At 43.9% G+C, this 27,826-nt stretch overlaps 1 protein-coding gene across 2 annotated transcripts; it reads left to right on the top strand.

Annotated features, from left to right (window-relative positions):
• On the top strand, window positions 1-27,329 carry grm2b (glutamate receptor, metabotropic 2b). Of its 2 annotated transcripts, XM_052075454.1 has the most exons (6): window positions 1-555; window positions 5,266-5,881; window positions 18,066-18,903; window positions 21,185-22,248; window positions 26,114-26,306; window positions 26,468-27,329. In XM_052075454.1, the coding sequence occupies exons 2-6, from the start codon at window positions 5,369-5,371 to the stop codon at window positions 26,539-26,541; spliced, it is 2,682 nt and encodes an 893-aa protein (XP_051931414.1). In that variant the 5' UTR covers window positions 1-555; window positions 5,266-5,368; the 3' UTR covers window positions 26,542-27,329. The 2 variants fall into 2 exon arrangements, with proteins under 2 accessions (XP_051931414.1, XP_051931415.1); XM_052075455.1 differs by lacking the exons at window positions 1-555; window positions 5,266-5,881 and adding an exon at window positions 15,103-15,372.
• The last annotated feature ends 497 nt before the right edge of the window (window positions 27,330-27,826 follow it).

Raw genomic sequence — 27,826 nt, 5'->3', positions numbered from 1 at the left:
TGTGATCGCTCCTGTTCGCCAAGCTGTAGTTTTGTTTAAAACCGAGCTTCTCCCAGCCTGCCTCGTTTGGCTTTGTCTGGAAGTTGTGGCAGGCGGGAGCGCGCAGCGTGGTCGCGTTGCGCTCACTGAAGCAGCAGAGGCGCGTCCGCGTTGCACCACTAGCGAGATTTTGCAGCTCCCTCTTGTTTCCAAGTTCGTTCTGACCACTTCCCCGCGAGGAGAGCTCGTGAAGTTTTTTTTAAACAAAAACAAAACAAAACCACAAAAAAAAAACCGCCACTTTATTCACAATCTAGATCGGTTCCATGTATTTTCTATAGTGGCGAGTGGCAGCTCGCGCGAGGTTGGACCTCGCTTGGTCCAGCGGTGCGACGGCTGGCAAGTTGGAGAGTACGAAAGAGTTTTTTTTGCCAGTGTCAGCAAACACTTCAGAACCAAGGACAGATCCCAAGCAGCAGCCTGGCAAACATCTTATTACAAGAGGGCTGGTCACCTGAAGCGGCTCGCGCTGCGTGCGCGATCACCAAGGAGAGCTGCACACCAATAACATTTTGGGTAAGACACCACGCTTTCTTTACTTCCATTGAAATGTATTTTTTCTGCATCATGAGCCTCAATTCACTCTCCATTTGTTGTTGTTGTTTTTTATATATACATATCTGAATGAGAGATAATTCCACATTGTATCCCAACCTGTCTTCAATTGAATACAATTTTAGATTAAAAAAATAACCTAAAAAACGAATTAGTTTATGAAGCAAACTTAAAGCACTTGCTAAAAACAGCAGAAACAATCCAGGTCTGCGAGGGACATTTTATGTTTGTAACGTTTGCTCCAAAATATGTTCAGACAAAATACCACTCCATGGCCTCTTCATTAGGTACACCTGTAGGTACTGATTTTAGGTCTGATAAACAAAAATCTGCTTTGACGAAAGTAATAATGCAAAATCTTTATATACCCAACTATGGTTATTATAGTATGTTTTTTTTTTTTTTTTTTACTTTGATACAGCTCCTGCATTAAAATCCGATCTGTATTGTGCGAGTGTACCTAATCTAGTGGCCTTCAGATGTCAGATCTCCACAGTGATGGATGACAAACGCGGTTGGAGCTGTCACTCTCACTTTTTGCCTTGCTCTTCCACACGGTGCAGCAACGTGTTTGTGTGGCGTGAAAATCAGGGTTGAATCTAAACAAGTGGCATTGTTGCACAGCACTTTTGTACACTTGAAATGCCACACCGATTTAAAAACATCAGACGCCAAGTGAATTGTGGACGCACAGGAGACCAGGATGAAGTACAGGCAGGTTGTCCATATTAGCTGAGAGCAGGTTGATGATTTTAAATGGAGAATCGCCCTTCCTTTATTTTCAAACATGGTCACTTGTTTTTTCCCCCCCATTAAATCCATTTGGTTGATATTGTGTGCACAGAACCTGGTACTCAATCTCGGATATGAATGATAATCTTGTCGGTGGTGTAAACACGTGGAAGCTTTTTAAAAAATGTTCATTCCTTATACCTCACGGGAGGAGTGCCGCGTTCTGTTAGTACTCAAATTCATATGTACGCACTCAATTTAATGCCACCGCCAGTGGGCATCTGATATTCATTCAACATCAATTGATGTCATAATGATCCTTGCACATTGGAGGATTCCACCAAAGTGTGCACAGGCTGATTAGTATCCGATACAGCTAATCGTAAACGGTGCTTGCTTTTGAGTGATTTTCTTCAAGGAGATGCTGAGCATTCACATCGCATCCAAAACATCCAATTAAATCTCATTTGCACCCACCGTCGACTTTATCAGCATAATGTTATGAAAACCAATAGGAGGGATGGATTAAACTCTGCCTTTAACAGACTTATAATACATGCTTTTAATTGTCACTGTTAGAGCGGTATTTATTGAACAATAGTGTATGTTTACTGCGTATTAATTTTCATGATCGTGAGGGACTCTTAACATTCTTTTAGAAGTTTAATTGATCGTGAAGTCTAGTGTATTTTGTGGAATTGAATGTTATCTTGTAGCGAAGCAATATAGAGTGTCCAAACTCAACTCATTTAATTGATAGGTTGAAGTTACTTACCGTAATTACAGAAGTTAATGGAAACGGTTCTCTTGTAATGCACTGGAGTTCAGCATAAGACAGACGAGGGCCAAAAGAATAATCACAACTCTACTTTCTATATAGAGGACTTTAAAAACACCTGCAGCTGCATACAAGGTGCTGTACACAAAGTAAAACTCTTGACTCATTCAATGACGATAACAACTATAACTTAAGAACATAAATGCATCCATCCATGCATCCATCCATTATCTGATCCGCTTATCCACACACGGTCATTGGGCAGTAGGTGGGGGACAACTTGAACTGGTTGCCAGCAATCCAAACTGGTGTACCCAGAGAAATCCCACGCAGGCACCGTGGGGAGAATATGCAAATTAAATGAATTCCAGCATGGCACCCTCTCTCTCTCTCTCTCTCTCTCTCTCTCTCTAGGGCAGGGGTGTCAAACTTATTTTGGTCGCGGGCCACTTCAGAGTTACATCTTGCCTCGGAGCGCCATTACGACAGTGAAACCGAATGAATGTTCAATCACCACACTTGTACACAACAAATCAAATAAGAAAAAAGATAAGAAGAAAAACCTTTATTAGTCTCACAATGGAGAAATACATGGATTACTAGTTTTAAAATCAGTCAACTGGTTTTTTTGTTGTTTGTTCAATAATTGTCTCAGTGAGTGTAAACAAATGATTGCAAAATCTCAACATTATTTATGACACATGACAATTTGACATTGCGGTCCAAATTTGAGCACGGATCATGGAAGCTGATACACGTGATTTGCTTTCGTGGGCCACGTAAACTGACGTGGCGGGCCGGTTCTGGCCCCTGGGCCTTGAGTTTGACACCTGTGCTCAAGGGCGTCACTGAGGTCAACTGGTTAATACGTCTGCCTCACAGTGCGGTGGTGCAGGTTCCGGCTTCGACCTTCCTGTGTGGAGTTTGCATGTTCTGCCCGTGCCTTGCGTGGGATTTCTCCGGGTATTCCGGTTTCCTCCCACATTCCCAAAACGTGCATGGCAGGATCATGGAACACTGTAAATGGTCCCTCGGTGTGAGTGTGAGCGCAAACAGTTGTTTGTCTATGTGTTGCACTGCGATTGTCAACTAGTGGGGAAGACTCAGTTGTCCATAGTTGTGAATGTGAGTGTGAATGGTTGGTTGTCCTCATAAGGCTTGAGCTCACTCGCGACCCAAATGAGGACAATCTCTATAGGAAATGGATGCATGGATGCTTCACCAATGTTCACAGTACAGGTGGTTCTTGTTATGTCGGGCTCCCACTTAACATCTTCACAAAGTTACACATCGTCGTGCACACCGTGCGACTGTACGTGCCAATCACAGCATAGCTGACAGTGAGTCTGCACTGACTCACACATCACACACTGGCTATATTTGGACGAGACAATGAAGAATGGTGTTATCGAGGCATCTTTTATGCTAATAGGGAATGGACATGTACTCTCTGACTGCCTCCTTACGTTTGAAGTTTCGGAGACCGAACACACTCGTCCGCTGCGTCTACATCGGCGTCCTTTTAATGACCTGATTGAAAACTGATGGCATCATTTGAAGGCTGATTGAGCCCCTGGTTATCTTTCAAATCGGAAATGCCTTTTATTTTTTTTTTGGATTACTTGCGTTTCATGTCGTCTATGGCGTCTGACTGCATTTGCACTTCTTAGGGCTTTGAGAGACCTCCAACCTCCATTTGGCCTAGTTTACAAAGGCTCGCCTAATTGGCTGTTCCTTATGGTGCCATTAATTCACACAGCGACCTTGCCTTTGCAACCAGAAAGCTGCCATCTGCTCCAGTGCGGAAGCGCAATTAGACTTTTTCCACGCTGGACGTGTAAGTGGCACTCTGACCTTCACTCTATTAGGTCAAACATGTTTGACGACTGACGACGCCTGCGCCTCTTTTTCTGCTTTTGTGTTGCCCCCCCCCTCAGACGTAACTTCGATCACATCTTCACACTCTCTGCGAACCTCCTCGCTGGATACAAAGCAGCGCATTCATCAATGCGCCGCTCTAGCTGCCACCCACAACCTGATGTAATATTTATCCTGAGCGGGAGAATGCAGCATTCATTAGACACTTACCTTCCTGCTGTTTTCCTGTTGGGAATGCCACACAATATTCTTTGAGCACATTTTGGGGGCGAGCTGCCTGCAAGCAAGGCGGATTGATGAAATGTCAACGGTTCATTTTGGGTCATCACCTGTTTCGGAAATATTACGTATCATGCGTGTGGAAACACTCAAAAGTTTAAAGAAAACGGAATATGAATTCATGAGCGTGTTCGGCATCGCTATTATAATTTAATGAGCGCCCGTCATTTTCATTCGACATCACAACAACTAAAAAAAATCCCAAAGCCCGCCTCTGTCGAGATCCATATTAGCATACACTGCCCGCTTCCCTGCAACCCTCACTTATTTTTTTATTTTTTTTGAACCCACCAAGTTACCATGGCAACCCCCCTTCAATGAGGAGCACCACCATCTACGTGTCATCTCCTAGTAAGCTGGGAAAATCCTCCTGACTTGAGAAGTGTCTGGAATATCTACAGCTTGGATGTGTCACGCCTCATGAAAAATAAATAAACATTTTTCAGGGTTGCCCTATTATGTCCTAACAGAAAGATTTGTCTACACCAGGAGAATGGCAAACAACAACAACAACAACAACAACAACAAAATGACATACTCTTATTGAGAAAAACTACGTTCCTTTATGTTGGTGAGTGTATCATAATGTTATTATCATCATGGAAACGTAATGGAAAATAAATCCCAATAAAGACAATCGTTTAATGGCAAAATTGATACACTTGATCCTTCTCACATTAATATTTTTTTCCCCTCACACAAGCGGAAAACGCGTTTATCCACTTTGAATAGAAAAATGATAAAACACTTGCCCTTTACTTTGATCACATTTGGTGTCACTCGACTTTTACCGCTTTGAATGCGAGTCTTCTTAATTCACCTAATTTCCTTTGTAAATTCTTCCTCTTTTCAAATGTTCTTCCTGCTTGACTGCTCTGGACTCCAATGTCACATCACTGCCAAAAATGTCCTGCTAATCATTCGTCTCTCTTCTATTTCCACCCATATTTTCAACCGTTGGGGTCACATTAATGACCATATTTAATTCTCCATTTCATTTCTAGGAAGTGGTCAACATGCTTTGTCCAATATCAGGAGACACGCACTGTCTGTAAACCACCACCTTCCTCCACTTCGATTTACTGAGCCCAACATCCTGCTCCCGCCATGCTGAGCGACACGCTTCGCCTCGGGTCATTGGCCATTCCGACACCTTCCTACTGGCCCCTCCATGTCCTCCTGCTGGAGCTGCTGGTACCGGGTAGCCTGCCCAGCATGTCCAGATTCCCCCCTGCGGCAAAGCGTGAGATCCTCATAGACGGTGACTTGGTGATCGGCGGCCTCTTCCCAGTGCACCACAAAGGCGAAGGGACGGAGGACTGTGGTAAAATCAACGAGGAGCGAGGGATCCAGAGACTGGAGGCCATGTTGCTAGCCCTCGACGAGATTAATTCCAGTGATCGCATCCTTCCCGGATTGCAGTTAGGGGCGCACATCCTTGACACTTGCTCAAAGGACACCTACGCTCTGGAGCAGTCCCTCGATTTTGTCAGGGCGTCCCTCACCAAGGTGCACGACCCAGGCTTCATCTGTCCGGACGGGTCCCGACCCATCCAGAATGAGGTCCAGCTGGCCATTTCGGGGGTCATCGGCGGATCCTACAGTGATGTTTCTATCCAGGTAAATGTGAGAATTCATTCATGTGTGAATTGAAGCATGCAGCAGTCCAGTATATGTATTTACCGTATTGGCCCGAATATAAGACAGTGTTTTTTTGCATTGAAATAAGACTGAAAAAGTGGGGTTCGTCTTATATTCGGGGTCGAGACATTATACCCATTCACGACGAAAGATATCATCAAAGCGAATGCTGAACTTGACTCCCCAGGCCAAAGTGAACCCCTGCCAGGTTAACCGGCAGCTGAGGAGAAATTATGATGTAATTTATATTTCAAAAACCAGAAGCCATTCATTTATGAATGTGATTGCATTTTAGTTTAAATATTTAGATGTTCAGATTTTAAGATTTGAATGAGGCAAAATAACATGCTTTTTCTCTCAAATATATTGTTATAATAATTTGTTTCAGATGTACTGTCATTATTTTCTGTATAAAAATTAATTTGGTGTTCAAAAAGTCTTTTTTCAAACTTGAGTCTTGAAAAAGAGGGGGTCGTCTTATAATCAGGGCTGTCTTATATTCGGGCCAATACGGTATGTATTTGTAGTGTATTGTACACACTCACAGTACAATACAGAGAAGGTGGGATGGGTGAGTACCTATTGTATACGAGGTATCCGTCACGACCCGATACATCTTTATTTTAAGGTATCGGATAGTTGTGCAGTTCGTCGATACAGAGAGTTAAAAAAGCTGACATTGCGCTAAACTGCGGCAGTTTGACACCTGTGTCAGAAAGAAAGCAAAAAGAAAGGGCGGGGTGTCGGATTGGCGAGTCTGCGTGCGAGTGTCTGTGTGCGAGCGATGGCTGACAGCAGCTTCACTGGGCGTTCCAGCACCCAGAGCTGCCCATTCCCTAACCTAGGTTGATAATTTGGTCACACAAAGTAGACAGCGTTCAGCATAAAAACCGACGCATCTCCATTTTTGTGCTGGGGCGTTCACGTTTTGTGGAATTTGTGGAGTTTTGTGAATTGATCAATGGATTGACTGTTTTCTTGTGTGTTGTCATAAACACTTCCTGAAGCGGCATTGAATTAATAATTGACATCACACCTGAAGTGTTGCCGACTAAGTGAGCTCGTGAATAAGCAGATGTGTTTGTGCATTTTAGTCAGTGTATTTGCCGTCGTGTATGTGGAATATGTGGATTTGTGCACCGAGTTGATATGACTCAACTACAGACAGCTTGATAATGTGTACAGTATACAGTGTTCTAAATCACCGTATAGAAACTGCTACATATTGCTGATTTGCATAGCAATGTCATCGTGTATGTGCTGGTGTGCTCAGTTTCCATCTGTTTACTGTCGAGAAATACTCCAAAAGTGTCAGTTGGGGACTAGTTGCAATGTATGTCTTGCTTTTCGTATTTAATTTTAAGGGGGAAAAAGGAACTATTCAATTGACAGCTTGGATTAAAATCGAGGCCATCAGGGTGCCATTTTTCTCTTTTACTTTAGAAAGCCTTTAGGGCATTGGTGTCAAAGTCAAGGCCCGTGGGCCAGATCCGGCCCCCACGTCATTTTATGTGGCCCGTGGGAGCAAATCATGTGTGTCAACTATTGTGATTCTTGCTGAAATCTGTAGTAGAAATGTCAAATTGTCATGGGTAAAAAAAAATAACGTTTTGAGATTTTGCACCGGCCCACCGAGGGAAGCCGTAACTCCGAAGTGGCCCGCGACAAAAAATGAGATTGACACCCCTGCTTTGGGGCGAAATGTAAAGAAAGATGCCTTTGCAGAGTTTGATATCTCTATGCAGGCACTGCACTGAGTTTGGAGATTCTCAAAATGATACCATTAAGATGGCAGATGCATTATTACAACTCGAGGAAAGGCAGGCATGTCACATTTCTATGACATGACAACCATGCCACACATGAATTATATATTGCAGTAGTAAAACCTTGAGAACTGTTCCTACATTCCATCGATTTGAAAAAAATAAAGCACCACATCATCAATTTTATATCACTCTATGGTTGCTTTTGACATCTGGCCGCATTTAATCTTGTGTTTAAGCTCGACTGAGTCTCTGTTTGAGTTTTGTGCTTTGCATTAGAGCAAAAGTGCGTTGGATGGCTCCTCATCACCAAATCTATTTGCAGTTCCTTTGCCTCTCCCTGTGGGAGTTGAAAAACATTTTGGCACTGTAATTGCCAGCACCTCCACATAAAAAAAACATGAGAGGAGGAAGCAGCGATTCTTTGAATAAGGCTATAACGCCGGCGCCTGATTTAAATCGTTCAGTCTTGAATCGCTTCTGGGCCCGAGTCCAGCATCTCTGTATTGATGCTAAATGATGAGCATATTCATGAGCGTGTCTCCAAAAGACCGCCATTGAAAGTCACGGGCATAATCGCAACCTCCTTTGCTCACTGTTATGCCGACACCTCTGATAAAAGAACAGCATGCTGGTGCCACTTTTCTGCCAAAGTGCAAGAGACCACCCAGGGCCAAAATGAAGCTCATAACGCCACTGTCTCAACGCTCAACTGTCTGTTTTGATGCAAATTTTGAATCGAGCCAAAAGTGTAACCACGCAGTGTACATACTCCACCTAAATATCTGAGGATGGAAATTCTGGTTGAACTTCAAATGCATTATAACTTCCAACTGTTCAATGCGACAGTACTTTTTTTGCGCAATTTGTTCTCTGTTCACAACAGGTGTTTGATCCATGGGAAATTCCAAGGGTGTTCCACTTTTTTTTTGGAGGATTTCAGTCTCTCTGTATCTCTGCTGGAAACTGCTGATGACACTGCGGCATGCTAAGCTCAGCGGTCACTTCCTAAAATCATGAAGATGTTCTGTTGAAGGCGGCCCGGTAGTCCAGTGGTTAGCACGTCGGCTTCACAGTGCAGAGGTGCCGGGTTCGATTCCAGCTCCGGCCTCCCTGTGTGGAGTTTGCATGTCCTCCCCGGGCCTGCGTGGGTTTTCTCCGGGTGCTCCGGTTTCCTCCCACATTCCAAAAACATGCTTGGCAGGCTGATTGAACACTCTAAATTGTCCCTAGGTGTGAGTGTGAGTGCGAATGGTTGTTCGTTTCTGTGTGCCCTGCGATTGGCTGGCAACCGATTCAGGGTCTCATGGTGTCAAAATTTAAACAGTGTGGTGAAGCGGACTGTTTCAAAACGAATTCTATGGATTGAGCCATCTACTTGTTAAATCTCTCAGCCATTTGCCATTCTGAAGCAATCATTGAAGTCCTATTTTCAATAATAACAAAAGACAGCCCAACGGTAAATACAGTTATTTCGGTGTAAAAATGTTAATTACTCATTATACTAACAACCCATTTCAGTCTTACGGTAAAGACCTGCTCGTTCATTCAAATTTGGACACCCAAAACAATATATCAGACATGACACCATTAATTTTTCTGCTATTGTGTGAATGCAAAATGGCTGCCCATCCTGGCACGTCAGATCAGATCAAACATGTTCGAGAAATATCCAATTTAAAATCATGAAATGTCTTTTGGAACACATAAAAGATATTTTAAAGTGTGATTAAGATGACTTATTTTTACATATCTATCTATCTATCTATCTATCTATCTATCTATCTATCTATCTATCTATCTATCTATCTATCTATCTATCTATCTATCTATCTATCTATCTATCTATCTATCTATCTATCTATCTATCTATCTATCTATCTATCTATCTATCTATCTATCTATCTATCTATCTATCTATCTATCTATCTATCTATCTATCTATCTATCTATCTATCTGTCTGTCTGTCTGTCTGTCTGTCTGTCTGTCTGTCTGTCTGTCTGTCTATCTATCTATCTATCTATCTATCTATCTATCTATCTATCTATCATGCCGCATATATACAGAGACGTTTATATGAATTTCTTTCAGAAAATTGCAGGTTTACATAGTCTCTATAGGGTACGAGTGCTTGCCAAGACTGATCCTCATAAACTTTGGGGAAGTCTATTCTTGCCATCTGTGAGATTTCTCCGTTGGCAAGGAGCAAAAGCATCCACCTGTGTGTGAGAAAGAAAGCTGATGGAAGACGAGCCAGTCTCTCGTGAGCCTGACAAGGATTCTCTCATAATTAAACACTTTCATCATCTTTTTTTTTCTTCCCTGTCTAGTCTTAACTGAATATAAAAGAAGCAGTCGGAACCATCTGGTGGAGGATGGAATTAGCCTTGAATACTGATGTTCAGTTACACTGCTGGTCTGAACGCCCAATTTGGATTTTGTGCCAATATTCAGTTTCTACAACAACAGAAGAACCTTCAGTGGAAGTGCAATGCTCTTACGTTGCTCAATTTTGAAATGTGATCAAAAGCTACATAAACACACGCGCACACACACACACACACTATTGAACTACTGGCATACATTAGACAGAGGTGGCCAAACTTTTGACCTGAAGTATACATTTCATTATAAAAACGAACAGATGGGCCACTTTACTCATAAATAGGGTGATTTAAAAAACAACACCAGCACCAGAACCAAAAATAATAATAATAATAAATTAAAATGTGCATGTTAAACATGCCAAGTAGGAAAAATTGGGGCTTGATGTCACACTTTTTTCTGAAAGACTTTTATATATTTCTTCAATACCAGATGAAATATGTAATTTTCACATTACGGTAGTGTTGTTTTTCTGTTTTCTTTTTTTTTTTTTTAACCATGAAAGTGAACACTGAACTGCACCAAAGAAAAAAATCCTTCAAATAGGTGCCCAATCTCAAATGAGAAATTGGCATTTATATATTTCCCACTGGTGGCTATTTGACATCGACATAGTTTCGGTGAAGCTCCTGAAATTCAAGTGCTCCTGTCAGTGCACCGCAAGTGATTGACACTTTGTCAGTTCCGCCTTATGTTTCTAATTGACTGATTTTTCCTCGGGTACGTGTTTTCCTTAAAAAGGATAATGAGGGCAGAGAGGACTGATTTTTATTTTTTCACACGAATCATTTCACTCATATACTCCTGTCAGGTTATACTGACGGTTGGAACAAATGTGACAGAAAGTGATTCTGGAAAAAAAAAATCAGAAAATTCCAAATCTCCTCTTGAAATAGTTTCAATAATAATAATAATAACGGGTCAAAGCAACATTTTGGCTTTGCTGCTCTAAGTCCTTAAATAATTAAACCACAAAGTCAGTCAAGAGGGAATCTTGTCATTTTGAGGCCTTGATCACCAAATGCGCCATATCTGCTTGAAATTAAAAACGCAGTCATAGATGATCGCACCAAACATCGCTGAAGCGACAATTTTTTTTCATATTTCTCCATCCGTTGCGCTGATTTCATTTCAAATGTCTGCACTCACTTTTGCACACAAACCGGAAAGTGGAGCTTTCACGCAGAGGGTGAAAACACGAATCGTGTTGACAAAGGTGTTTTAGTTCATATCTACTTGTTAAATCTCTCAGCCTCCACCATCCTTTCCTCTCACTTGCCTCACACTGTCGTGTTTGTGCCTGAACCTCTGAACATATTCTGTGCAACACACAGTACAGCTCTGCTCCCAATTAGCACATCACACCGACACTCACAAGTCAAGCAAGGCTGGATCACGCCAATTCAGGACCTACACGGTCAGTATTATTGCGTACTTACTGATGACCGGAGTGGACGTCGCTTCGTCGTGTCCATCTCCAGCATGTTTTTCTTGCCTGTTCTCTCATTGATCATTCCTAAGGAATCTGTCGCCATGTGTATCGGCCAGCACAAAAACGGTGCAAAATATACAGCAAGATTGTGTAATGCAAGCAATTCTAAGATTTATGCGAAGTCAGTGATTGGTGGTCGAGTGAGTTGAGTTTGCCTCATTTGTCAATTGGCCTTTCTCAAAAGACAGGCCTGAATCTTGGCTCAAGTAGATCGAATGTCATGACAGATGGCACGGTAATAAACGTCAGCATGGAAGTCTTATTCTATTCTTGTCATGTTATTTTGATATAAGGCACGCAATTCACTGGCATATATTGAGGAATGAAATTAATATATAGCTATACATGCGCATTGGCTAGAAGAAAAATTCCTGAATTGGACATCTTTAACAAAACATTTTAATAAGAGATTCATATAGACCATTTTTGTTAACTAAAATATGTAAATTGCTATTCATATATCGAGAGAGAGAGAGAGAGAGAAACAGAAAGAGCGAGAGAGAGAGAGAGAGAGAGGAATGTGTATTTTTTGTGTGTACTGTATGTTTATTTATCGCAAAAAATAAAAATAAAAATAATGTGTACAATTCTTTGAAGCAATTCCCAACAGTATGTCCAACCATGCCGGCCCGGTAGCCCAGTGGTTCGTGCTTCGACCTCAGTGCAGAGGTCGTGAGTTCAATCCCGGCTCCGGCCTCCCTGTGTGAAGTTTGCATGTTCTCCCCGGGCCTGGGTGGGTTTTCTCCGGGTACTCCGGTTTCCTCCCACATTCCAAAAACATGCATGGCAGATTAATGGAACACTATAATTTGTCCCTAAGTGTGAGTGCGGATGGTTGTTCCTTTCTTTGTGACCCTGTGATTGGCTGGCAACCGCTTCAGGGTGTCCCCTGCCTACTGACCGAAGACGGCTGGGAAAGGCTACAGCACGCCTCGCTACCCTTGTGAGAATAAAGTCGATCGAAAATGGATAGATGGATGGATGTCCAACCATTCTTAAAAATCCCATGCTTGACTCCCTACGGAACAAAGTAAACAAAATATAATGGGGAATTTTTTTTTCTTGCCCCTTTGGAACCCTTATCACACTTGCAATCTTGCTGGATAGATTGTCACATGATGAATTATGCTTCCAGTGGATGATAGAACACTATAGAGTTCCTTCATGCTTTATCTATTATACAAAAGCGTGAACAGTTTTTCTGGAGCGTTCGGTGAGAGGTTGAACCGGAGAAAGCCGCAGGTCTTCAAGTGTCTGCCTGAATGTCATCCGCTGGAGGCCTCCACTTGACACGCACCTCTGAGACATGCAGATGGACTTTCTATGTTGAGATGACGAAAATAATCGACTGAAATCATGACAGCGACATGAGTTAGGAAGCAGTCTATATTCCGAATGTCTTCTCTTTATTTCCGACTCTTTGGAATTTGAATCCCGTAACGCTGCCATAACTGCAAGACATTGCTGTGAACAAATCCTATTTAATTTCTGTATTTGTGAATGAAAACAACACAGTGCACTAACCGCTTTAGATATTCAGGCAAAATTCTCGAATCACGCAATGACGTCAGAGAGTCTGAGCTTCGCGACCATTCCCGATAATCTCATTAGCTCATAATACTCACGGATGTAGAAGTGTAATCCTCCATAACGCATCTTTTAGCGCGCTCACCGAGGCAGAAGTTGTGACACGCAGAAATCAGACCAATTTTTCGGGGGATGAAAGCACTGAACTGTAAAGAGCATCTAATCTGTGACATTCTGGTTGCTGTGCCAAAGTCAATGTGTGAGACTTTGAATAGGATTCTTGGCCAAGTCTCACGCTACGCATCCATCTCAGGCACACGTCGCTGAGCTGCCTACCTGGTGTAACCTTCACGCTTTGCTACTCTACGGAACCTACTTTCCGAATACAAAAAATACTGACAGCATATATGACAAAGTTAACAAGACTGTTTGACAGAGTGAAGATGCCTGCAGGCAGTCGCTTAACCCTTTCATGCACCCTGTAGTAACCCCTGTCCCTGAAAGGGTTAAACATCGTTCAGTTTCACATGCGTGATCCCACGTTCCACAAGAAAAGATATTCCGAACATTTTAGTCCTATTTACGATGTTTTGTAAGACCTTGAACAAGAACAGCAGTGACAGGAAAAGGATCAGCACACACAAGAGAAAATTGCCATTCACGCCAAATGTGGGGATCTCGCTTTATTCTCGTTCATCCACAGCAAAATGAAAGCAGCCCGATGATACGTTGTCCACTTGCTCAGGCATGAACCACGGAAACGAGCAGTTACTTCACCTTCCGTTGCAGAAATGGCAACCAGCCGTCTCTTAACATTTCCTGTGTACGACCTGGCAACAGAGGTGGCTAATCCAGGTCTAGAAAGTAAACGGCCGGCCACTATAATCACTCATATATCCATTTTCTTTTCAACACATGTTAATTTTTACATCTGATTCTCCAAATCCAATCCGGCTTTAGCTGCACAAACACCCGAGGAGAAACACCCGTGGCTAAAGCCAAACTCTGGGTTTTTACTTTTGGACCTGGATTTGTCACTTGCGTCTGGCGGGAACTTTCTGCGTGAATTTATCCACCTAAATAAGACAATCTTTATCATACATTCATGACACTGTCTACCGACCAGCCATGGCTCAGGAGTTAATGCGGGCCATCCCGTAATTGAAAAGTTGGCTGTTTGAATTCCGTTCTGTTCGAGTTTTTGTTTGGTCCTCGGGCAACACTTCACCCAATTGGCCTCCTTTGTCACTCACACGGGTGTACGGCTGGGTGTAAATGTTTGATGCTACAGTTGCTTACTGGCAGCCACACTTATGCCCGCCTGCCCCAGGGCATCTCTGGCTACAGCATGTTCACTGAAAAAAAATTGTGTGTTGGATTTGCTCAGTTGTATTTTGTCAAGTGGTTGTATGATATAAATCCATCTTGATCAAGATACATTTTTTAAAATTTAGATCATGCATGGCCCGCTGACCCAGTGGTTAGTGCGTCATCCTCACAGTGCAGTGGTACCGGGTTCGATTCCTGCTCCGGCCTTCCTGTGTGGAGTTTGCATGTTCTCCCCGGGCCTGCGTGGGTTTTCTCCGGGTGCTCCGGTTTCCTCCCACATTCCAAAAACATGCAAGGCAGGCTGATTGAACACTCACAATTGTCCTTAGGTGCGAGTGTGAGTGCGGATGGTTGTTCGTCTCTGTGTGCCCTCCGATTGGCAGCCAACCGGTTCAGGGTGTCCCCCGCCTACTGCCCAAAGACAGCAGGAATAGGCTCCAGCACACCCAGTGGCCTTTGTGAGGATAAAGTGGATCAGAAAATGGATGGATGGATGGATAGAGTATAGATCCATAATAAATGTACCTCTCTACAGATGATTCAGTCAGGAGATAAAAGAGGGAAACTTTTTTGTGTACAGGGATTTTTTTTCCCATCAAAACAGGTACAGTATCGTATATAATTTATCCTAAATATGCATTTTCACCTTCTACTTGAGTAGATTTTATAATCTGTCTTTTTTTTTTATTTTACATGTGCAGAGTTTGAGTTCTTTTGCTGCTACCTCTGCTGTTGGCTAAAACCATTTTTCAGCCCATTGTATGAAAAACATCGTCCGTATTCATCGTCGAATTCATATACATTCACAAGCCCGCTGCACAGACAGAAGAAGCAACGAGCGGGTGTGTGACGTGCCTGTCTGAATCCATTGCACTGACTCACTTCATACCCTCAAGAGCTGCAGCTAGGGCGCTGCCTGTGCTGTCTCTTGTCTTTGGGCTGTTGTAGCAGAAGGAGGTCAAATGCGCGGGTACGTGCCGATGACAGCTAACGTTTTTAATTTCTCAGGCAACCCGCTGGTGCGTGTTATTGGTGGTGATATATGCATTGTGTCTCTGCTTGGTCATATATGTTACTCTATTTTCAAGGGGAGCAATACCCTTAATACACCTAAAGCTATTAAAGCAAAGTATTATTTGGGAAAATGAAACTAGGCCCTTCCGCACTCTGGCTGTTTCAAATTATGGGCAGAGAGAAGTTCTCATTTGTCTTTTTTTTCAATTTTTTTTTAACATCCTGTGTAGTATTTATCCCTTTCAGGGACAGCCGTTACTACAGTGGACAGCTTATACTGAGTTAACTTTATATGAGATGAAGCTGACCTTGGCTACTCGCGTCACCTTTTCATTTTTGTGTTGATTTACCAGTGCAGTTTTACATTAAACTACTGCCACAGTGACAGCCATATTGTTAAATGAATGCCCCTTTTTACAGTGACAACCAAACCTGCCGTATGTCATCTTTGTAAAGGCAGAATTCCTGACACAGCTTCTTGTTTTGGACAATTAGTTGTGCACACTGAGTGTGTAAGACGCCAATGAACAGTCAATTTCACTCCAGGATGAATGGCTCCCTTTCCTTGAATATGTAGGAATGAATTATGTTATGAAAACATGTTAATTAGGCTTAATCTTAAGAGGGGAATTGTTCAGAGAACATCATTGTTTGGGAAGCCCCCAGGCTTACAATAAAACAAGAGGAAGGCATAATAAGCATGTGTGTGTGTGTGTGTGTGTGTGTGTGTGTGTGTGTGTGTGTGTGTGTGTGTGTGTATGTGCGTGTGTTCAATAATTACCGTTGTGCCCTCGTGAGGATTCATAGAAAAATGCATTTTTTTTGTTAGCCTTCTTGTTTTTTTTCTTTGCTTTGTTGCCCCAATAATGCTGCGTTCAGCACCACGCAGATACCATGTCAATGCAATGCGTCTCAAAGTATGGATTCTACGACGATGACGATACTAATTCATAAGATACAGCAGTTCAAAGAAGAGCCGCCATAATTTAAAACACAAATGCATTCATTCATTTGGAAGGAGTGTGATGAATATGTATGAAGTGCAAATGAAGGTTTCTGTCTTTGTTTTAAGGGAGTTTTGCTCTGAGCCACCTATCAGAAGATGGGAAAATGGGGACGTTGTTGTGTATACAGGTAGCCGGGCCCCCTGGGGGAAAATTTGAAATCCAGTAGGTGAGAGGTACAGACCCAAAAGACTGACACGGCAGCACGTACGAGTCTGAAAGCTTTACCAAAAAAAAGAAAAAAGAAAAAAGTTACCTGTAAATAAAAGGGTTAGAAGGACAGATAGATTGGTGCAGGGAAGGGACGCAAAAAGCCTTCAGGAACAGCAGAGACGCTTAAGAGCAACAAAACAGCCTGGTTGAAATAAAAAAAAATCCTCCTCCGTGGCCATTGCGGGTGTTGGCATTTAGCTACTGATCTTATGGCTGGAGCTACGAGTGATGCAAGCCCTGACGGAGTAAACAGCTTGATATTAACAAACACTCCACTGCTCCATTCAGCCGAAGCACTGCAAGTCAATGAATGGTCCCACTTAACACATGGATGGGTAGAAGTGACGTGTGTTCAACTGAAACAAAGTTGTGGCTTTTGTTTTTGGTGTGTTCGGAAAATCCTGTTCAAGTCATCAAATGATTTTGTTTAGGATAACATTATTCGTCTACATGACCATTCGTTTCATATGCAGTTCACTGCATCAATAAAATCCCTTCAACAATTTCCAACTTTATACCCTTTTTTTTTTTTTTTTTTTTTTTTTAACGAGGTCAGATCCCCATTTAATCAAGCAGATGGGGGTGTTGTGAAAAATCCACAAATCCATCCTTTTTTTCATCTGCTTATCCTCACAAGGGTCGTAGGCGTGCTGAAGCCTATCCCAGCTGTCTTCGGGCAGTAGGTGTGGGGGGGGGGGGGCGCACCCTGAACCGGTTGCCAGCCAATCCACAGGGCTCAAATAGACGAAGAGCCATTCATGCTCACAATCACACTAAAGGACAATTTGGAGTGATCAATTAACCTACCATGCGCGAGTTGGAGTGGGGGAGGAAACTGGAGTACCCGGAGAAAACCCACGCGGGCACAGAGAGAACACACAAACTCCACACAAGAAGGCCAGAATGGAACCGAGCCTGCTTTCTTTTTGTGTCTTACAAGTGTACGGTTCTATGTCTCCAGATATTGTGTTAAGAAGCTGTTATCTATCAAAAAACATCAACAACAACAACAACAAACAAAATAAGCAGTACCTCCCCAAAGTGTGGTGCAGGCCCCGCATCAGGAGGCGTACACACACAGATAAAGCGTGTTGAGTTCCATGCAAATAGCCTCTTGCTTGAGATGAAGGTGGAATCGCAGAACAAAACAGTTACCGGAGGGGCCAAATTAACAAATGCTAATGTCTCTCTTTTGGACGCTCCTTGGCAATAAATGTCCCCGAGTGGACCGTTCCCACAAGCATTTTGCAACCTAGCTAAAGATAAATGTTTAATGCATGTGAGAGAAGCCACAGGCGGGTCATAAACGTCTTCTCGCAAAAAACTGCATTTACTATAAATGTCAGTGTGCCGCATTATATCACGGTCAAATCAGGTCTTTTGCTGTAACATTGTGTCCGAGCGGTAAACTTCCTTTTGTTTTTCTGTGAAGGTGGCCAACCTCCTGCGACTCTTCCAAATCCCTCAGATCAGCTACGCCTCCACCAGCGCCAAGCTAAGCGATAAATCCCGTTATGACTACTTTGCCCGCACCGTGCCGGCGGACTTCTACCAAGCCAAAGCCATGGCGGAGATTCTGCGTTATTTCAATTGGACATACGTGTCGACCGTCGCCTCGGAGGGCGACTACGGCGAGACGGGCATCGACGCCTTCCAGCAGGAGGCCCGCTCTCACCAAATCTGCATCGCCACTTCGGCCAAAGTGAGCCGCTCCATGAACCGCCAGGGCTTCGAGAATGTGATCCGCTCCCTGCAGCAGAAGTCCAACGCCAAGGTGGTCATCATGTTCACCCGCAGCGAGGACGCCAGGGAATTGCTGGTGGCCGCCGCCCGCATGAAAGTCTCCTTCATTTGGGTGGCCAGTGACGGCTGGGGGGCGCAGGAGAGCGTGGTGAGGGGCAGCGAGACGGCAGCCGATGACGCTTTCACCATCGAGCTGGCCTCCTACCCCATCAGAGAGTTTGAAGACTACTTCACGAAACTGAACCCGTACACCAACACCAGGAACCCCTGGTTCAAAGAGTTCTGGGAGCACCGCTTCGGCTGCAGCCTCCAGGAGCACGGATGCAGCGACCGCAGCCTCAGAGACGGCACTTTTGAGCAGGAGTCCAAGATCATGTTTGTGGTCAACGCGGTCTACGCCATGGCCTACGCCCTGCACAACATGAGGCAAGCGGTGTGCTCTAACACATCCAAGGTCTGTGAAGCCATGAAACCGGGCAACGGAAAACGCTTCTACAAGGAGTTCATCCTGAAGACCAAGTTTGAAGGTGAGCAAAGGAATGATAATATCAGACTAGACCAAGACTCGACCCCAACACTTCGGACTGATCGACAGACACATATTAGTCACTCACACTGGAATTGAGTGTTTCAGTCATCTGAATTTCAGATATTACCGATAGGAAAAAACATGATAATATTATCGAGATGTATGTACCGTATTGGCCCGAATATACCTGGAAGACGGCCCTGATTATAAGACGACCCCCTCTTTTTCAAGACTCAACTTTGAAAAAAGGCCTTTAGAACACCAAATGAATTTTTATACAGAAAATAATGACAGTACAGCTAAAACAAATGATTATAACAACATATTTGAGAGAAAAAGCATGTTATTTTGTCTCATTCGAATCTTAATATCTGAACATTTACAGGAAATATGTAAACTAAAGCGCAATCACATTCATAAATGAATGGCTTCTGGTTTTTGAAACACAAATTACATCATAACTTCTTCTCAGCTGCCGGTTAACCTGGCCGATCTTCGGCTGACTTTTCTCCAGATTGTCGCGACGTTTCTCCATTTTCTGTTGTCTCTTCTATTATTTTCTTCTGTTTTCTTTCTTACCGCTATTTTTTATTTTTCTTCTTCGTGCTACCGCTATTTTTATTTTTATTCTTCGTGGCAGGGGTTGCTTTGGCCTGGGGAGTCAAGTTCAGCATTCGCTTCAATGATATCTGCCGCTATCTAGCGTCGTGAATGGGTATAACGTTTAGACCCCGAATATCAGAATCAGAATCAGAATCAGAATCATCTTTATTGGCCAAGTATGTAGAACACACAAGGAATTTGTCTCCGGTATAACACGCTGCACTAGTATCATCGTAAACAACAAAATCATTGAACCATTTTGGAGTAACCAGTAGTTTTGTAGTACCATTTTGTGGTGCAAGAAGAGTGACTATGTCAGTGACTGTTTAAGGAGTTAATGGCTAGAGGGAAGAAGCTGTTTAAGTGTCTACTGGATTTGGTGCGCATGGATCTGTAGCGTCTGCCTGAGGGGAGTGGCTGAAAAAGGTGGTGGGCAGGGTGCGGGGGATCCAGGAGGATTTTCCGTGCCCTTGTCTTGATTCTTGCAGTGTGCAAGTCCTCAAGAGTGGGTAGGGCGGTGCCAACGATTTTTTCTGCCGTCCTAACTGTCCGTTGAAGTCGGATTTTGTCCTTTTTTGTGGCGGCCCCAAACCAAACCGTGATGGAAGAACACAGGATTGATTCAATGACTGCCGTGTAGAACTGTTGTAGCACCTCCTGTGGCAGGCCATGCTTCCTCAGCAGCCTCAGGAAGTACATCCGCTGCCGGGCCCTTTTCAGGATGGAGATGGTGTTGACTTGCCACTTCATGTCCTGGGAGACTGTGATTCCCAGGAACTTGAAGGTCTCGACGGTTGACACAGGGCAGTTGGATAGTGTGAGGGGCAACTGAGGAGAAGAATGTTTCCTGAAGTCCACGATCATCTCTACAGTCTTGAGCGTGTTCAGCCCGAGGTTGTGTCGGCCGCACCACAGCTCCAGCTGCTCCACTTGTTGGCGGTACGCAGACTCGTCGCCGTCTTTGATGAGACCGATGACCGTGGTATCGTCTGCGAACTTTATGAGTTTGACAGCTGGATCTGTTGAGGTGCAATCGTTTGTGTAGAGAGAGAAGAGCAGTGGCGAGAGGACACATCCCTGTGGGGCTCCAGTGCTGGTGGTGCGTATTGATGATGTTGTTGCTCCCAGTCTCACCTGTAGTGTCCGTCTCGTCAGGAAGCTGAGGATCCACTGGCAGATCGTAGGGGACACACCGAGGTGGAGTAGTTTGGGGGTGAGGAGTTCCAGGATGATGGTGTTGAACGCAGAGCTGAAATCCACAAACAGAATCCTTGCGTAGGTCCCTCTGCTGTCGAGGTGCTTGAGGATGTAGTGCAGACCTATGTTGACTGCGTCTTCCACAGACCTGTTTGCCCAGTAGGCAAACTGGAGAGGGTCCAGCAGGGGTCCAGTGACGTTCTTTAGGTGGTTCAGCACAAGGCGTTCAAAGGACTTCATGACCACATACGTCAGGGCGACAGGCCTATAGTCGTTCAGTTCCGATGTTGCCGATTTCTTGGGAACTGGGATGATGGTAGACTGTTTGAAGCAGGATGGGACCTCACACAGCTCCAGGGATATAAGACGACCCCCACTTTTTCAGTCTTATTTCAATGCAAAAAACTAGAAGTCTTATATTCGAGTCAATACGGTATGAAAACTTCTGAAGTTCTAATTCTTCTTCCTCTCCCTCCCAGCTCCGTTTCGACCCGTCGACACAGAGAACATGGTGCGCTTCGACTCGGTTGGCGACAGCATCAGCCGCTACAACATCTTCCACTACCACAAAGAAGACGGGAAGTTTGTCTACAAGAAGGTCGGCTACTGGGACCAGAACCTGACCCTGAACACCACGCTGGTGAGCTGGCGTGGCCTGTTGCCGCCCACCTCACAGTGTAGCGACCCCTGCAGGAAGAACGAGGTGAAGAGTATGCAGCCTGGGGATGTGTGCTGCTGGATCTGCATCCCCTGCCAGCCCTACCAGTACCTGCAGGATGAGTTCACGTGCGCCGACTGCAGCTTCGGGCAGTGGCCCCTAGACAACCTGACGGGATGCTACAATCTGCCCGAAGAGTACATCCGCTGGGAGGACGCGTGGGCCATTGGGCCCGTTACCATCTCCTGCTTGGGAATAATGTGCACCCTGTCTGTGGTGGGTCTGTTCTTCAAGCATAACGAAACGCCCGTGGTGAAGGCGAGTGGACGTGAGCTCTCCTACATCCTCCTGCTGGGGGTCCTCATGTGCTACAGCATGACCTTCATCTACATCGCCAAGCCGTCCACCGCCGTTTGCACGCTCCGCCGACTGGGCCTGGGCACGTCGTTCGCCGTGTGCTACTCGGCCCTTCTCACCAAGACCAACCGAATCGCTCGCATCTTCAGCGGCGTGAAGGACGGCGCCCAGCGGCCGCGATTCATCAGCCCGGCCTCCCAGGTGGCCATCTGCGGAGCGCTTATCTCCTGCCAGCTCCTGGTGGCCGTCATCTGGCTGCTGGTGGAGGTGCCCGGCGTGAGGAAGGAGGTGAGCCCGGAGCGGAGAGACGTGGTCACCCTCAAGTGCAACAGCAGGGATTCCAGCATGCTCATGTCGCTCACCTACAACTGCGTCCTCATCGTCCTCTGCACCGTCTACGCCTTCAAGACGAGGAAGTGCCCGGAAAACTTCAACGAGGCCAAGTTCATCGGTTTCACCATGTACACCACCTGCATCATCTGGCTCGCCTTCCAGCCCATCTTCTACGTCACGGCCAGTGACTACAGGGTAACTATCATTCTGTTAGGATGCTGCAGAGGGAGCTCAAATGTATTTTTATACGCGGTATCATGTATGAAGGCATGATACATATTTCACTGCGCAAAGTCTCCCACATGTTGAACTGATCATATATTAACATATACAATTTACTTTGAACGACATTTGATCACCGGAAAAGCGGCATTTGTTGCCTTTCCACACTTCCTGAATTTCGACTTGACCGCAAAATCCAATCATTTTGATCCTTTAGAAATGTTTATGTTTTGCAAATTTTTATGCTACTCCTTATTTCAACGGTACTTGTGAAGTTTCATCGTTGAAAGAAAGAAACAAAAAAAATGACGCCATTTACTTTCGCTCCTCTTAAAACTGGACTTTCAGCAAACAATGCCACAAAAAATAAAGTGGTCTGGGATGGCACAGTGCACATTTTGACTAGTGTGATCAAAATTTGAGTTGATGGAAAAAATAATCATCATTTATTTTGACAGCATAATAAGAAACAAAAGTGAAAGAACGCTCCGAAATGAAAATACCCATTGGCTCTGCCATCCTTGGTCTTTGGCAACTGAAGCGTTTGTGTATTTTCGTCATGCATTCTTGCATAATTATCACCGTGAAAACAAAGGTGTCACTTTCACTTCATATTTGATCACTCACACGACCATGAAACGTTCTTCTCATGCCTTCTCAAGTTGGAGCGAAAATGTGAACATTTCATTAACGACTGATTCATTCGAGAGTGACTCATAATAACGAGTGAAATTAATTGCAGCCGAAGTTATCCGTGAAAATAAAACAAAGAGTTTTGCATCGTTGTTGCACGTGAATGAAGTTTTGCTTTAGGTGTTACACATATGGCTGAAGGTGGGCTTTAATCTGTGTGTCACAAACAATCAGGAATAAATAGACACATTTTGCATAACTGTGTTGCCCGGCTGCACTGCCTCATACTGATGGCTCTTTCCAACATTTTTCTAATCTAATTTAGTTAAACGACAGGCAGAAAATGACAGAAACAAAATAACAACTCCAAAATAGGGGTTCTTCGGGGTTCAACATTACAACTTACCATTAAATAGAAATGGTTGCAGAATCATTTATAAAAATTTAATGTGGAATATTACTGACTTAAGCAATAGGAAAACACTAGAGTGTGCCAAAGATCCTCTAGTGTGAATTCAGAGATTTGTTTCTAAATACAAATATTAAAACTTCAACACCTTCATGTCCCGCGCGAGTCATTTAAGTGATTATTACCATTTCTCCCACGAAAGCGTGAGCATAGCTAGCTAGCTATGCCTACATGCCGAAAATGTATCTTTCCTGGACATCACAAATTACCTTACATATCTGTGTCATTATTTATATCGTCGAGCGAGGAGGTGCCGTGGACGAGCCCACTGCCCGCCGGCCCCCGAAAAAAGGATCAGAAGTCTGTTAGCTTGTGAGCTAGCTGATTAGATCCTACCTCGCTCGTGATTTAATCATGTAGCGATGTGTAGGCATAGGAAAATTGCTGGAAAAAGTAGCATCCAGTTTTCAGCGGGAGGGGACAACAGCTTGATATTTTTTGAAACGATTTTGAAGCTTCATTTTACGTACTCGTTCAAATTTGAAAGGGTTGTGGTGCAGTGTGTCAAATTTTCACAACATTTATTTTCACCTTGCAGAGACTTTAAGGAACAAATCAAGAGACTATTGGGAGTGAGGCAAAAATATCCAACAGCCTTTGCTGAAGTGTTTTTTTCCCCAACCCACAGTATTTTTCCAGGTGAAAGTTAAAACATGTGAGGCTCCTCCTGCTCGTTTGGGAGGTCATGGGGTGTTTCTATTCACTTCATGCTGCGCATCTGCAAATAGAAGTTCCTGGACTGTGGGGATAGCCAGTGGCATTGGAAGATGCTCGGGCAAATGACCTCACCGGTCAGCACATATTAGAGGTTGAAACATGACTAACATGCCCCCGACTGTTCATTACAACTACATATGATCGGCACGCTTATCCGCTATTGCCTTCACATGCAGTACACACACTCACATTTAGGCTTAAAAAAATATAGACATGTAAGGACAAAAGTCCTTAGAGGTGCTGACTGGATTGCTAAAATCAGTATATTATGCTGTGGGTGTAATCACCACCTCACTGTGTTGTTGTGGGCCAAATTTGTGCAGTACGTTTCTTGAGTGAGTTCTGCTCTGCCATATTAAGTGCCCTGGAGCAAAGTGTTGAACTCTCTGTCTCTCCTCTTCCTAATAACTGTGGGGTGCGATGGTGTGATTCAGCCCCCTTACTCTGACATCTCAGTGTGCAATGAATTTGCCCTTAGGGGAAAAGCAAAGCATTCTATTTATTCATAATACTTTTGTTTATATAATTGTGACCTTTGAAAGGTTCTATATAAATTGTTACTATCACTATTAGTCCGTAGTAATAGTAGGATATACTATACATACACACACCCATGTAGATTGACACATGACTGAGCATTTTTGTTTGTTTGTCGCTGGTAGCAGGCCGAATCTTTGTTCGGCCGTACCTCCAAAATAATCACGTTTTACAAGACCCCAAAAACGGCATGTTTGTTCAACCATGAACATTGCATCGGCAAACAGAATAAGTCTTTTTCAACGCTTTAGATTGGTCACTAGTTTGTTAAAAAAAATAGCACCCACAGATGTGGACTGACAAGGAGTATCTTATAGATTTGTGAAAAAATGTCACATTTAACAAATTTTACAAAGGAAGTTCTGACCCAATGCCAGCGATATATAGTATGATCAATTCAAAACAGGCGGCCCGGTAGTCCAGTGGTTAGCACGTCGGCTTCACAGTGCAGAGGTACCGGGTTCGATTCCAGCTCCGGCCTCCCTGTGTGGAGTTTGCATGTTCTCCCCGGGCCTGCGTGGGTTTTCTCCGGGTGCTCCGGTTTCCTCCCACATTCCAAAAACATGCGTGGCAGGCTGATTGAACACTCTAAAAATTGTCCCTAGGTGTGAGTGTGAGTGCGAATGATTGTTCGTTTCTGTGTGCCCTGCGATTGGCTGGCAACCGATTCAGGGTGTCCCCCGCCTACTGCCCGAAGACAGCTGGGATAGGCTCCAGCACCCCCCGCGACCCTAGTGAGGATCAAGCGGCTCGGAAGATGAATGAATGAATGAATGAATTCAAAACATTTTATAAATAATGAGCGCATTGACTGGAAAGAAATAAATCTGAATTATTCGTTTACATTTTGTACACATTTGTGTGCATGTTTGTGTTTTTAATTGAATGTTATTTTTATTTATTTCAACTGATGGTCTGACATTTGTGTCCATCCATCCATCCATTTTTCGATCCGCGTTATCCTCACAAGGGTCGCGGGGGCTGCTGGAGCCTATCTCAGCCGTCTTCTGGCAGTAGGCGGGGGACACCGTGAACCGGTTGCCAGCCAATCGTAGGGTGCATATAGATGAACAACCATTCGTGTTCACAACCCAAATTTAGATTGTTTTGTCAACCTGCCATGCATGTTTTCGGAATGTGGGAGGAAACCGGAGTACCGGGAGAAAACCCACGCAGGCACGGGCAGAACACGGAAACTCCACACAGGAAGGGCGGATCCCAAATTGAACCCTTCATCTCTGCACTGTGGAGCCAATGTGGCAACCAGTCGGTCACTGACTGGGAAAATCGCACTAAATATTTCAACGTTTGGATATGCACAATTTATGTAATTGGTGACTTAATCATCCGGTGGAATAATGAATTCTTGGTTGCTATGTGATGATGGGGGATGGTAGGAGCACAGCTGATGCATTCAAGTGATTTTGGAGGACGAGTTGAATGCGCATTGTTCACCCTCTGCCATCTCTTGTATCCTGGCAGGTCCAGACTACCACCATGTGCATCTCTGTCAGCCTGAGTGGCTCCGTGGTCCTGGGCTGCCTGTTCGCTCCTAAGGTCCACATCATCCTATTTCAGCCTCAGAAGAACGTGGCCTCTCTGCGGGTCACAGCCAACCGCTTCAGTGCCACCGTGTCGGCCTCCGCATCCGCTCCCAGCTCCAGTTACTCCAAAGGTGCAAACATTCACACAACCATCAACGCCCCCAAAAATCCATAATATACAGTATGATATGCACCAAATACGGTCACCAAATATGGTTCCTAGCCTGGTGACGTGTTTGATAACATCACATGATATGACATCATTGAAACATTTGTTCTGAACATCTCTCAGGGTCAGCGTCCAACTATGTGCCAGCGGTGTGTAACGGTCGCGAGGTGGTGGACTCAACGACTTCCTCTTTGTGAGCGCATGCTATCATCGGTGCGAAAAAAGTCCCGGTTGCTAGAGAGACAATGTGCAGGCTGAACCGATGTTGCCCCAGCGAGGAGTACGGATGGCTTGTATAGATTTCATATACTGTGACTTGTTTGATTTACACTTTGATGTGGACGTATTTTGGTGAAAATGTAGTAGGAAATCATTCAAAAAGTTGGGCACTCTAAGGCCGGAATACTCTGTTGGGGAGAGATGGGGTGTGGGGGGTCAAACTGTCATTATTGTGAAATCTTTATTGACTGTACAGGTTAGCGTGGTAACATTGTCAACAATCGTAGTGTAAAAAAAAAAAAGTTGACCGTGGAAATAGTTTAGCAAGCTTTATTTTTGCTCATTTCAATTCAAAATGAAATTCATCAAATTGCAATCATGAAAAAGGCATTACAAATAAAGCACAAAACAAAAATAATATTGCTTTTTTTTTTGCTCATTAAAACATTTTTTTGGTTCAAAATCCTAAATTCTGGCGAGAAGTGGCTCGTGACACCTTGCACCGTGCCTTGTCCTGACTCGTGTTGTATGTCAGTAGCGTAATTCGGATGTTCTTATACCTTCTTGTCCTTCCAGTGCTGTGAACATATCCAATGTTTGAAGACTAATGATATTTAACTTTGTCTGTAAAAATGTGACCAACCGTAGTAAGCATAATATGGAAAATTAGGCAACTACTGATGTATGAATGTGCCGATATAGACATTCTAGAACGTGTGCTTTTATGTAACTAATGTAAATAAAAACATGTTTTGTAATATCAGAATAGAGTTGTATTTGTTACAAAAACGAGCCAATGAGAAGTGTTATTGAGAAACAACTTGACGCCATCCTCCAAGTATAAATAATTATTTTTTTTTTGTTATTGAGAAACAACTTGACGCCATCCTCCAAGTATAAATAATTATTTTTTTTTTGTAAAGTGTATCGAGCATGAGCAATTGTATTCATAAGGGCATAACCTATGTCTGCTTCCAAGTAAACCTGAGAGCCATCCAATTTCATAACACGAACATGTTGCTTTCATTTGTGCAGAATGAAGTCATTTGCTGAATGTATTTAAATTGAAAGTCTTTCACCGCTTTTACGTGCATCCCCGTAATTTCTTTTCATTTTTTTACAAAAAGGGGTAGCTTGGCGCCATTTAAGTTAAATGGCATCTTTCAAAGCTCATTACTTTGTGTGGAAAATAGTAAGTCAACCTAGAGCAGTGGTCACCAACATGGTGCCCGCGGGCACCAGGTAGCCCGTGAAGACCACTTG

The sequence above is a fragment of the Hippocampus zosterae genome, chromosome 9 (assembly GCF_025434085.1).
Source record: "Hippocampus zosterae strain Florida chromosome 9, ASM2543408v3, whole genome shotgun sequence".
NCBI classification, from domain to species: Eukaryota; Metazoa; Chordata; class Actinopteri; order Syngnathiformes; family Syngnathidae; genus Hippocampus; species Hippocampus zosterae.
This window is presented reverse-complemented; position numbering and strand designations above follow the sequence as displayed.